This window comes from Mesoplodon bidens, assembly GCF_964165515.1.
Source record: "Mesoplodon bidens genome assembly, chromosome: 8".
In the NCBI taxonomy this organism is placed as follows: domain Eukaryota; kingdom Metazoa; phylum Chordata; class Mammalia; order Artiodactyla; family Ziphiidae; genus Mesoplodon; species Mesoplodon bidens.
In genome coordinates, this window is record NC_138165.1 from 68,102,734 (window position 1) to 68,116,565 (window position 13,832).

General features: G+C 36.2%; 1 protein-coding gene across 1 annotated transcript in view; it reads right to left on the reverse strand.

Moving 5' to 3' along the window:
* Positions 1 to 12,700, reverse strand: part of COL5A2 (collagen type V alpha 2 chain) — a 145,173-nt gene extending 132,473 nt beyond the window's left edge. Inside the window, exon 1 of the mRNA XM_081241910.1 lies at positions 12,403 to 12,700. Within this exon, the coding sequence (XP_081098036.1) occupies positions 12,403 to 12,499 (97 nt within the window). The 5' untranslated portion in view covers positions 12,500 to 12,700. The remainder of the gene's footprint in view (positions 1 to 12,402) is intronic.
* Between the last annotated feature and the right edge of the window lie 1,132 nt (positions 12,701 to 13,832).

Sequence of the window (13,832 nt, forward strand, 5' to 3'; positions counted from 1 at the left end):
TGTCAGGAAGCTACATTTTTGCTTGTATAGAGACTGCAGTCCAGTTATATTAGAAAAATCACGTTTTGTCTTTCCGTCTGTTCTGTTTATCCTCAAGTCAAAGTCTCTATCCTCATTTTTTTCCTATTTAATTCCTATTTTGGGGCTTTGGGATTTTTCTAGATAGATATGTAAACAAGGTATTTTACTCTCTGCAATTCAAGGTTTAAAAAACCCCACTAATTTTGCTTTCTTTCAGTTCTGTGCAGAGTCTTATATTCCTTTGGATTATAAATATTCTCATTTACCTAAAATAAAACATTTATTTTGTATTCATCTAACTTTTCATTACAGTAAATCACACTAAAATAATAACATTACCCTTATCGAGGCTTTTAAACCTGACACAGAATTTCCACAGATATTATGAATTCTTCATTTTGAATCTGTGAGGTAGCAAAATAAAAAGTATTATCCCTGTTTTATAAATGAGGAAATTAAGGTTCCAACACATTATAAGGAGTTTAAAAGGAAAGAGTCAGGACTTTACTGGAGTTGTATGACTCAGGGCCAGTGCTCTTTGGACCCTGTTGCTATGCTGAGTCAGTAGAAGTTGAATGAGCTCACAGAGCTCCTTTCTCTGCATTGACCACCCAGGTGGAGGTGCATGCCATCCCTCATAAAAACATTGCCAGGGTCCAAATAAGTCTGTCTTGAACCAGTAAAATATCAGGAAAGTAAACAAATGTTTTATGTATTGAGCGTAGTTTCACTTTTCTTGAACAACTCTACCTGAACCAAATGGGCAAACAATTGCCAAAATCATTATATTAGAAAAAAAAGAATAAAATTAAATGAGTATATGTACCACTAAGTTTGCGAAATACATCCTAATACCAAAGTATAACTTTCAGGGGTTGTGCCAGTTTGCTTTTCCTGACTTGCTTTGTGAATAATCTGGAGCTGAGCGTAGGCCTGGCCCAAGGGAAAAACATGAAATTTAAAAAAATTCCTTATTGCCATTTCAAACCTCTCATTATACCTCTCTCCACTCCTCTCCCCCATTCCTGGCCCTGTTCTGCCCCAGGGATTCTGCTCCCCCCATCAAAATTTTAATTCAATTCTTCAATATGCAGATGAGAATCTCAAAGATCAGTAACTTGCTCAAGTTCACAAGGTTGCAAATGGCAAACTCAGGATTCGAATTTGAGACTCCAAAGACCCAGGCTCTGTTAATTGCTTTTTGAAAGTAAATGGAAAAGAAGAAGTTCTAAATGTAGAAACTGCTCACTGTTAAAGGTTCTAAGTGTAGAAAAATGGTAATAATTGGGAACCGAAGGAATTTCCCAGAATTAAAAAATCTCATTGTGAGATAGTGCCCTATTCCTACTAGTCCTATAGCCTATAGGCCTAGTTAAGAGTATCTATGCCATTATCTCAAAAGAACAGAGATACAGTATTGTGGTTGTGTTTACTTATTTATTCATTCTAAAACGACTATGTTTTAGGAATATAGGGTAAACAAAAAAATTAGAGAAATCAAAGAACAAAAATTAAGAGATATCACAAACTTCCCCAACATCTCTGAAATTCTCAAAATAAATCCCACAAGACATGATATAGGAATGGTCAGGGAGCCCCACATTAGCTTGGAGCCTTACATTTTAATGTATGATTTCAATGAGGCTATCTGAGCCAACTGCTAATTGGTATCCTTGTGTACCCACAGAGAACCCATATTCCCATGCATGTATGCTTTCCATATGATGCACAATCATATGGTTCTATCCTGAAGAAACTCAGAAGTCCTCTTCAGAAACAGTTGGAATCCTGTGGGCAAATTTCCATTTTGATTCTACTAAGGCAACTTTCAGTTTCTATTAGAACAGGTTTGATGTGATTCTAATGTCTTGACTGTAGAACCCTCCACAGACAAATACAGGATGCCCATGACAGCTGTGTTTTATCCACCTATAGTGCCATAGAGTCCATCCAATACTGGGACTTTCACCCAGAGCCATGATGTCAGCTGATCCTGATGGCCAGAGAATATTGGGGAAAAAAAATCATAAAAGGCAAATTACAATATATAATATACTCAATTACAAAGGAGTAATATTTTTTAAAGGGTGCACTGGAATAATGACTAGAGAGGGCACGTGTTGTAGACTAGTTTCCCAAGGAGGAGAAAAGAAGAGGACACCAAACAGGTAAGTTCTGATAGGAGGTCAGGCTAGAAGAAAAATTCTGTAATTTGAACCCAATTTGGGAAGGAGACATGCAGATAAAGCTTCAGTGTGAGACCTTGATTCTCAGGCGGATTCCTGAATGCCTTTCCTTCAAACTGAAAGGAGGTTGAAAGCATATTTCCCTAAAAGCATAATTAAATTAAATTAAATTTAAAAGTCATCTACTTCAAAACTGTTTTCTTAAAACTGGACCTGCTTACCCTCCTGGGACTTTAGCAACATGGAACAGATGTGGAAGGGGTACAAGGTAGCTCAGGTGAATATAGCTCTGGCAAGTTTATGAAATATTTATACTCTGAATATACCAAAATACCATAAAATACTAATTATCATAAAATACTGATTTAATTTTATTTCATCATCCTTCACATACCCAAACACAAACACTGCCAATGGAACTTTGAATGTATCTACGGATTAATCTCTTTAGAACTAATTGTTTCAATTTTGATTCATTCTCTACATAAAGGAATTAACCTACTTTTTAAAAAAATAAACAAACAGATTCAAAGTATCCTGAAATCTTCCCAGGCTAATAAGCACTCCATTGGTTCAGGAATTTATCAGTTGTTTCTCAGCAAAATTCAGTTCAGTTTTACTGTGCTTAAGGTAGAAAAATAAAAATACAGACAAACACATGCCTAATCTAATGTGTAGAGATCAAGATTTAAGAGGAAATGGGGAAGGGCTGGAGAAAGAAGTGTTCTTTTGTGAGCACTCAGAAAAACATAACACTTGCAGCACCTGAAAGCTTAAACACAAGCTCTTGATGGAATGTTCAGTTGTTCCTCCTTCATTGCCCCCAAGTCTCTTTTTCTTTTTTTCTGTACAAACTCATATAAAAGAAGATTCTCATATCAGAATTACTCATTTGCCTTAGAATGGCCAGTGCCCTGCTTCCCTCTCAAATGTAAGTATAAGCCTTCTTTATAAAACTTCAGAGGGTTTGTGTTTTTAGCCAAAGACCAGAAAACTAGGAACTTTTTCTTTGTAGTTCATCTTCCCATGGTAACCAGTTAACCTCACTGTTCACCCACCAGTCCATCCTACTGGAAACTCTAGCTAAAAATTTAGCACTAACATGAGAAGCATAATGTTTTGATTTAAACTGTAACTTAATTATTTCTTCAATAGAAAGCTCTGGAAAGAATAAAAAAAAATTAAAAATAATTTCAAACTAGCATAAATAAATCTGATAGGTTCTTCTCCCTCGGGAGAAAATAATAAGTATATAACTGCTATTTAAGAAATACTACATGAAAAATAAATAAAATGAAAATATTAAATCTCTATAAATAAATTGTATTTGCTAAGGGAAGCACCCATATTTTAAAATTCCATAATGAAAAACTCTAGAGCTGACAGCCACAGAACAGCTATATTGAATAACAAAGATTTAATTAAAGGAATTCATAGCTACTAATTATCTGGTGAAACTCCATGTGCACACCTCCTGCCAAGTCAAACCCATCATTCTGTTTAAGTTTGAAAAACTGAGAAGAAAGAAAAGTACAGCAAAGTAAGGAAAGCGTGAGTATAAAGAATATGCCTACATCTCACACCAGTTTCTGCTTTCTGGAGTCAATTTCACAAAAATCTCCTGGGAGTGAAGGGAGTGAAGAAACCAGCAGCCTTTGAAAAATGAAGAGACTTGCTGCAAAGTCTGAGAAAAGACAGTCACTCCCTCTACTGTATCCAAATAGTCCTGGGAGCTGCGTTGTAAATCCCTGTGCAGTGAAGCAATTCCTCTCATTCCAGATACAACACAGGGCAATGCAGTGTGGAAAGTAAGCTTCCAACTTTTACTACAGACTTTTATGACTACCATATTTTCAGAAAATAAACTCTGAAACAGACAGAGCTGGTAGACAGACATGAGGTAGCACTGGGGCATGGAACGGATCGTGCTTGGCTTGCTTACAACCTGGGAACGACTACAGAGAATGAAATGCTGTGGCGGTGAGAAACAGGACAGCGGCAGTGATGCTTCAAATCACAGGGTCATTAGAAAGTATTCAGTGGAAAGAGCTTTTTGTTTCCTTTGTTTTTTCCCATATAAACCTACACAAGAAGACGCTACAATAAAGCTCTGCTATTTGAAGGGTCAAATTTATAAATGGGCTTACAATATAGCCTATTTAGATTTAGATGAAAAGACTGAGGTATTGTCTAAATGACCATAGTAGAACAGTAAATAAAATTTGCATTTTAAGTGTTACACTAATTTTAATCTCTTTGAGAGCAAAAGTTGTTTATTTTTTCCATAACATCTAACATGTTGGTTCTTATAATTACCCAATAAGCATTTATTATTATTGCTATACTACTAAATAGTAATGGAATAATAATATCAACTGGATAACAATGTTGGATAATGATATCAATAATCATTTGTTGACCTCCTAGTATTTGTTGGGAGCCATACTACTATGTAGGTAGTTTATATACATGATAGTCTTCAAAATAATTATTTAAGGTAAATATTACTATTCTAATTTTATAGACAAAAAAACTGGGACATAGAGCCATCAAGAAAATTGCTCAAGAATATGCAAATATAATTTGCAAATCCTGAATTTGAAATCCATTCACTCATATTTGAATGAATAGTGGGAGAGATTTTTTTTTAGATTTTCAAAAATAATATTCATTGGCATATATGCATGGAATAACTATCATATACCTAATACATAAAATAAATTTATGACATGAAGTGGAACCTGGGAAATAGACTTAAAAAAAGGAACCGTGTGTGTGCATGCAGGTAGTGAGAGGTGAGAACTACAGGCAATTTCTATTTTGAGGCAAAGAATGATAGTGACTGTGACTAAAATTCTAGAAATGGGCCAGATCATGGAAGGTCTTGTATGCCTTGCTTAGGAGCTTGAACATTATTCTTTCCTCAAGTTATGGGAGTCAATGGAAGATTTTAAGGAAGGTAATGAGGTAATCAGATTTTAGTTTTATATCACAGTGGCAACAGAGGGGGTCTCTACAGGTGGGTGGGAAGTAGTCACATGGGAGGCAAGAGACAAAGTTAGATGTTACTGCAGTAAATTGTAGTAATACTGTAATATGATGATGAGAGCCTAAACTTAGGCATTTGTAGTAGAGAGGGAGAGGAGGTATATATGAGGAATATTTAGCAGGTAAAATGGTAGAGTTTAGTGACTGATTAGACTTTTGCTTGAATAACCAGGTAGGATGATCTTGCCTTTAACTGACATAAAGAATACATGAGAAAGATGATCCTGTCTTGGAGGGAAGATAATGAATTGAGTTTGGGATACACTGAACTTGAAGTGGTTATGGACCATCCAGTGGGAAGCTAGGTATTCTGAAGTAGATGTGGAAGGTCAGGGTTGGAGAGAGAGATTTGAGAATGATCAGCAATTAGCTGTTAAGCAAAACCCTGAAAGTGAGTAAGATCCCTAGATACTCTGGGGAGAGAATATACAGAAAGGACCAGTGGACAAAATCCATGAGAAAACAAAGTGCTAAGGGATAAATAAGGAGAAGGAGCCCATGAAGCTGAGAGGGAAAGGTCAGGAAGGTAGAGGGAGAATCTTCAGAGCACCTTTCAAGAAAGCTGGAGTGGTCAACGGTAGGTGAAAGGAGCCCACTGTAACATCACACATTACCAGAAGAGCTTAAGTGGAATGAAGGGGGCAAAAGTCAGAATGCATGGGATGAGTGAGGGCATGGAGGCAGACAGAAAACTGTTCTGCTCCTTTAAAGCAGCTGGGCTAAGAATAAAGAGAGGGTGGGAGCCAGACACAGACCCTGGGAGAAAGCTGAGCTTGTTTACAGGCTAAGGGGAAAGAGCTCATAGAAAGGAAGTGGTTGGAGTTATGGAAAAGGGAGCATGATTAATGGAGCAACTTCCTCCAGGAGATGGAGCACAAACAAAGTACAGAAGGAGAACACATCTGGAAGTTTCTTCAAAACATATTCAAAGATTTGGCAAAAGTAAAAAATATACCACCAAGGTTTGTATCTGTGATGACTGAAATCAGATTGTAATATCATTTTCTGTGTCTCATTTAAGGGCTCTAAAAGTGCCTTCAGGTAAAGTTCCCAAATGACCCTCCTAAGAGTCCCATCAGATTAACAGGGGTGTGTATAAATTCTCCAATTTCAGATGAGGACCCAAAGGTTTGGTAAAGTTAAAGGACTCTAAAGGTAGCAAGACTGCTAAATAGCAGAGATGGACCAGAACTAAGGTGTTCTCCCAATGATGGTTGGACTGTGGCTTACTTTACTTACTAAAGTATATAGACTACAACAAGGCTATGATGCTTATGTTGCAAGCCATGGTTCCACCGAGAATACAGTTTCATCTTGAAACTGAATTTATAATTCTGATTGAGCAGACACCCAGAAAGGAAAACAAAAGAAAGGAAAAAGGAAACCAAGTGTGAGACAGTCCTTCCTCCTTCTCAGATCTACACTAAAAATTTTTTTTAAAAAGCATACAAACATTTTTGAGTTTGAACATTATACCAGAAAGCTAATAGGGACAAAGTTCATTATTTATTAACATTAATTTATTAATATTGTTAACATTACTTCCTTCTCTGTAGAAGGCAACACGTGAGTAAGGAAAATCTTGTGCTATTGTGATGTCCCTGATACACTGTTCCTTAGAGAATATACTCAGTATAAGATGGAACCATCCTGATTTCTGTTGAGGAGTTTAGTTGTAAACATATCAATAAAATAAAATAAAAACACTAAGGCCACCAATGTAGTCACAACTTTAAGGCAAAATTTTCCACTGGATAGACTACCCCTCACGCAAATGCCAAGGATAGATACTCTGTATATAACAGTTCTTCAGCCTTAAATGAAATTTAGAAAAAGCCACATGAAATTTACATGGAAAGAAATTTAGAGGAAAACTGAACGGTCCATATGTTCCAACCATTCCATTGTCTTATATAAACTTGTTCAACTTGCCAAAATGTACACAATAGGTCAATTAATAATTAACAATTTTAGTCTTTCTTTCCTACTATCATTATATCTCTCATGCGTAAATCTAAACTTTTCAATGTTGTAATCTCAGAGAAAAAAACATTAGTCAAAAAGTGACTGATCCATTTTTAAATATTTAATGAATTTCCATATAAGGCTAAGTGATGATGCATGAATTATCCTTCAAGTAGGAGCAAGCTGTTTGATCAAAAAAAGAAAAAAATAGATTAACATGACTTCAATCTTCTAAGTCTCCTCCTCTCAAAACAAAGCTTTCTCTTTATGTTTTTACTTTACATACTGCATTATGTGCATTTCTAGAATGATCAACACAATGAGTTTTAGGCCTGTGTTGATAATGATAGAAGTGTGAAGAGCAGGAATTAAAAGAGAGAAAAAAAACCTATATATTCACCTGGAAATACATTTTAATAGTCTCTGTCCTTTGCATAGTAGAATGATTCACCTAACCTGCCATGAGGAGGATTTGGGCCTTGAGTTGTTTCTCCAGAAATGATGGTGAATTTGCAGTGGTTTATATACAAACTTCAATTAAGCAGCCTTAATTGAAAGCCTTAAGTGAAAGGAATGACTAGAATAGCAAGCTATTGCCAATGTCACAGTGTGTAGCCTTAGAACAGGAAGCCAAATGGTGTCGTATCAAGACAAGAGTGTTAGGTAGAGATTTAATACAGTGGTTCACCAGCATGAATCAGAATCACCTGAAAGCTTCCCAGATCCCATCCAAATCTACCAAATCAGGATATCTGGAAACAAAGGGAGCCTAGAATCTAGACTGGCAACAAGCTCTTCACATGATTCTTTATGCAGCCAGCTCAACACTGATCTGTGGTGTGGATCGCTTACCAACAAACTTAAAGAGTCATGGTCAAAGTATACACTGCATCTGTCAATATAAAAAAATCACTATAACTATCAATCTACCAATCTACATATATAGAGAGATACTCTTCAAAATAAAGCCTAGCTCTAATTTGAATAAAAGTTATAGGTACTTCTAAATTTATCTGAAGAGAATAAGGAAAGAATTGCAAAGAATTACAACCTAGTATTTAAGTGCCATCCAGTGTTCTTGGCTTTGTAGTCTGCTCAGAAGTGAACAATAACCAGGGTAAATCAGGTTACTCAACTATATTCTGTCCATTGAAACCAGATCTATTCCACTAGTTGACAATTATGCTCATTGTGGCTGGGATTATAGTTGCCTCCTAATAGTTATTCTCCCTTTTATATCCTTCATAGCATAACTCTATTCAGTAGAGGACACTGCCAGTGCTATCCAGCTAAGACTGCATTTCCCAGCAGTCCTTGTAACTTTGTATGACCATATGACTAAATTCTAGCCAACTTCCAAGTAAGTTGAAACGATATGATGACTTAATAGTCTCGATTAAAAAAGAGGGAATCACAGCCTTTGTCTCCCATTCTCTATCCAGATGCCAGGAAAGTAAATATAATGGCTGGGATTCCAGCAGCTGTCTAGGAACATAACATCAAGGACTGTACCCTAGGGATATGAGAGATCTAGAAAAAAATTGAATCCCTGATGACTTTGTAGAGCTGGTATACCAGCCTTTCACTACCTAACTAGAAGCTTATTTTATATAAGGAAAAAAAAACACTTTTTTTTTTGTTTAAACTACTGCATTCTGCTATATGCAGGTAGACCTAGATTAAAGCATCCACTATAAAAGAAAAGTTTGCATATCCTACATGATTCAAAGTATCTATTTCAGTAGTAAAGAGTTTAAAACAATTTATGAGTGAACAAGTATGTTAAGCTATGTATTTGTATTCTGTACCTCCTTTAAAATCATCCCATCCAAGTACTGCTGAGTGTTAAGCATTAGTTTCTTCATATTTGTATTTTAACAGTGAGATAAATGGTAGACGTAATATAATAAAAATGCAGGAGACCATGGTATAGAAAGGACTGTGAGCCCCTCATCTCTTAGTAATCAGAAGTTGGCTTGGGTCCAGGATATTAGTGTAGGGTTGCCACAAGAGGGTTGCAAATTTATGGTCCAGGAGCCAAACCTGGCACTCAAATATATTGGACTTGGCTTAGGCTACGCTTTCTGAAAACATCAGATGTGACTGTCTTCAAGTGGGCATGCATCTTCAGTTCTCCACAGGCCCACCATCCCCTGTTGACGTACAAACACTCGCTTGCTTCACTTATTGATGTTACCTACCTTCTCAGTGCCTCTGAGAAGCACTGACATTTATAGTCTCTGGAAATAAAATGGTATATTTCTGTACCCTCCCTTCTCTCCATTTCTTCTCTGTTGTTGAAATCAATGATTCATATCAGAGATTATTTTCCAAGATTAAGTATGTCCACTTCTAATAACAAGAATGTATATAAGCTCACTAGGTGTTAGAACTTTATTTAGGAACATAAAAATTACTGTAAATGCACTAGTATTTTCTCCTACAAAAAACAAATGGGGAACCTCTCAAAGCACCCCCCTAACAAACATACACACAGAAAAACTCATGAAAAGCTGATTTTGTCACCTTAACTCATTTTTGTTACTTATTTTTACTTAGTACTCTCAACTAAAGTTAGCCCAACTCTCAAACTTTCTCATTTTTATGAATTTAAAAAATCAATTCAGTTCTTAAAATTTAGTGAGAAGTAGTAATGATTTTGGCCTAAACAGCCTAAAGCTTATTTACTTTCTTTTATCATTCATAAGTATTTTTATCAGACAGGTACTGTGTAATTAAGTAAAATATGTTTTAAATTTCCAATAAAAATAATCACAGTCAAACAGGAGAAAAATATACCTTGAAGTCCTGAAAACAAAAAAATAAAAGCTCATAAATATGTACTTCCATATGATAATAGGCCTCCACATTCAAAGGGGACACATTTGTACACAAAATCAATACCACATTATATGACTTAGAGCTAAAATTTGAAAAACATACTTGTTTTGCATGTGTGCCTTAGATATTTCTTTAGTTTAAAACATTTACCTGAACTTACTCTTCCCCAAACTTAAAATCACATGGAGTTTCAAAATTCTGACACTTCTATTAAGCTTGTGACAAGCCTGAACAGGGAAAATAAAGTATTGCCAAGTACCACACAATATCACTTAAACCAAAATATGCATGGTAAGTAAATACAAGTTATGTAGCTCTGAATATTCTGGATTCTGGAATTCTTTTCTACATCAACTTTAATTAGGACCATAACTATTTTCTTTTGCTTTTGAATTTTTATTACATATATTCTCTTAGCTTGAGTAATAAAACTGAGGAATTTATTTTTTATAATACGTATGAAAGCAATTACCCTTTTTCTGTAAAATATAATGTTTGGAATTCCTGTTTCTATGCTGTTTGGTTATACTGGGGGGAGCAGAGTTGGTATGGAATCAGGGACTTTTTGCATCAAGCCTCACATTCCTAACATTTATGTAAATTAGTATTAAGGAAAATTGAACTCTGCTCATTTTTCAGAAACACCTACAACGCAATTACAACTATTTGAGAAAGTCTTTTAACATATGGCCTACTCCATATGCTTTAGGAAACATTTATTTACATATTCAATTATTTTCATACTTTATAAATGTAAGTTATTTATTTTAAAATATATTAACAAGGAAAGTTGTGTTAATTAAGTTTTAAAAGAAAGTTGTTGGTTGCTTTGGTGGGGGAGGGGAGTCAACTACTTCTTTTATATTCAGATTTTTCTATTTCTATTGTAATTTTTCTGTATTTTATTTCTCCCCTTTCCTGACTTCTACTTCCTATTAAATTATCTCCCCAACCCTTCCAAACTGTACATGCTTTTCACAACATTACAAGGAAGCTCAAGAAGTTTCATCTTTTATAAATTGTCTCATTTTCAAAAACATAAAAAGTAACATAAAAAGATCCAAGATTTTAGAAAGTGCCCCCTCTATGGCACTCCAGACAGATTGTTGGGTATTCATCCCAGATTCTTATTTTCACTTTTTAAATGTTTTTTAGACCTCGTGGCCTCTATATTAATTCTATGAACATTTACAGAGCAAAAATACACAGAAGCAGGTATTAAAATATATATATACACCCATACATATGTGAATATATACACAAAAATATATATGAAAGACAATAACAAAAGTTTAATAAATATGGTAAGTTTTAAAAGCTTGAGTTTGATGATAAATTGTTATGAAAATCTATAATGGCCTATTATGAAACAGTACATGTCCGTATTTGAAACTCCAGGCCTGGAGGGGAAGGATTTAATAATCAGTGGAACCCATTTAAATATTTTCTTATATTTTATAGCAGCCATGCATTTTTGCTTAACATACCACAGAACCCAACCCTAACATATGCAAATTTCAAAGGAAAAAGAATCGGTAACCAGTCAAGATTTGTCTCACATTTTAAAAGAAGAAAAGAAAGGAAACTTGTGTCTAATGAATAATGCCAATAAAATACTCCTTGATAAATAAATTATATAAGGCATGTGGATTTCCTGCCTTCCGCCATCCAACAGGGGACCACCACTGTCCTGATAATCAAGTCAGTAGGGTGGGAAAATAAGAAATCTGGCTTCTATCAACTTCTGCCATGGGGAAAGAAACGAGACTGTCTCTCAGAAAGCAAAAGTGACTGTAAGATCACAAATGAAAATGGGAAAGACGTAGAAGTCTGTCAAGAGAGAAAAATAAGGAGCCAAAGACAAAGAAAAAATCAGTTATCAGACTGGCTGCAGAGGTTTTTCTAAACAAAGAATTTTATGAAGCAGCTGAAGTTCAGTACAAAAAAGACTCCACCCTACCCTGCTTCTGCTGCGACTTCTCCTTGCTCTGAAAACTCCAGCCCACAGAACAGAACTCCTCTAACTAAAAGTGCCTTTAATGCTGTTTTAAGCACTCTCCTTTTCTTTTAAACTTCCCACTCTCCACATTCAGGCAAAAGGACTTATCCTAGGCTTTCCCAGAAATATTCAATAGTGTACTCTTCGAACCGCAGATGTGGAAGCTCCGGATTTACAAACATCCCGATTGTCTTCCGAGCTGTTTCCCAGGTGCAAATCTGTCAGCCCCCTTCTCAACTTCAAATCAGAGCCTCGTCTTCATGCTCTTCCTGAGGCTTAACATTCCACTTATTTCCCAAACTATGCAATAAACACCACAAGGAAAGCAAACGGCAAACTCACCATCCTCATCTTCTTCCTGGGCTTTTATTGAGACAAATTGCCCTAATAAAATAGTAAGAATAAGGATAGGTCTTGCTTCCACCCAATTTGCCATCATGTCTAAATATTAGACATGTGGGTCCTCCTGGGAGTGAAAAGTAGATTCTAAGGTTATTGTAGCACCATGAAGTCAGCTGTGGGCTCTTCTTTCAGCACCAGCCCCAGGGCAGCCTCTGAAAACCCCCTTTTTCAGCACCAGCTCCGGCACAGTCTGCGAAAACTTTTTTCAAGCGATGCAGCTTTAAATAGGAAGAATGCTGCCTCCACTTCTTTTCCTGCCCCTTTTCAGCTTGTTCAGGCTCATAACCATCCAGTGTCTGCCAAGCAACGGTCTGATTGATAGTAAACAACCAAATCAGAACACGCGCCTCAGTGCCTTGAACAGTCCCTATTTCATTTATGTTTTAAACATAAATGGGGCTTAATCACAGAAACAAACGTTTGTTTCTCTTTCCCTTTTTTTTTTTTAAAGAAAGCCTGTTAGAAGGAAAGAGACTTATTCTCCCCTCCCTACCCTTTTCCCCAGACACACACCCCTTCACTTTTTCCCTAAAGGGAGGAAATACAGACTTTCAGCCTAGTTTTTGGTGTCTAGATAATTCAGGATCCTTGTCCACCTTAAACTTTCAAAGGAACAAATTTTAACCCTTTGTTTTTACTAAGGAGGACTCATTCTTGTCCCCTTGCTACATTCTGTTTCTTTACCCAGATTCTGGAAGGGGACCGTTAAATGTCCAGGTGAAGAAACTATTTGACAAATGCATCATACTTTGAATTAAGGTCGTCTCCTTATCTCTCCATCTCTCTTATTTAGAGAAACACATCTGCAGGTCCTTCTTGTCCCAGAGAGTTTTATTATGTAAAAAAGCAGTCCACTATGCTAGTGTGGAGTAATGGGAAGGACACTGTATTTGGATGCAAAAAGCCTCGCTCCAGACATCAGCTCTGCCACTCACCCATTTTGTAAACACAAAGTCCTTTATCTCTGTGCACTCCAATTTTCTCATTTGAGAACAGAGTTTTGCCCTGACCACTGGACAGGGTTTAGTGACATTAAAACAAGTAATATATTATTAACTAAGTTCTGAGTTGCAAAGAACTACGTAAAAGTAGATGGCGGTATTATTACCCCTAAACCAGCTTTTCAGGGAATTTGGTAGTTCCAGTTGCAACTGCCATTCAAGAGCGTTATTCATGAACTTTCATGCCACACTCACGCTTGCCAAGATCTTAATGACCTCCGAGTGTTCCACATAACCCAATACGTTTGCTACCTTGAGTCTACCCAGAATCAGAATGGCTGTTCTACACAACACAGGTGAGTCAATGGTTTACAATTACTCATCAGTGATCAGGAACCCTGCACTGCACTAAGCACTGGAGGGAGAGGA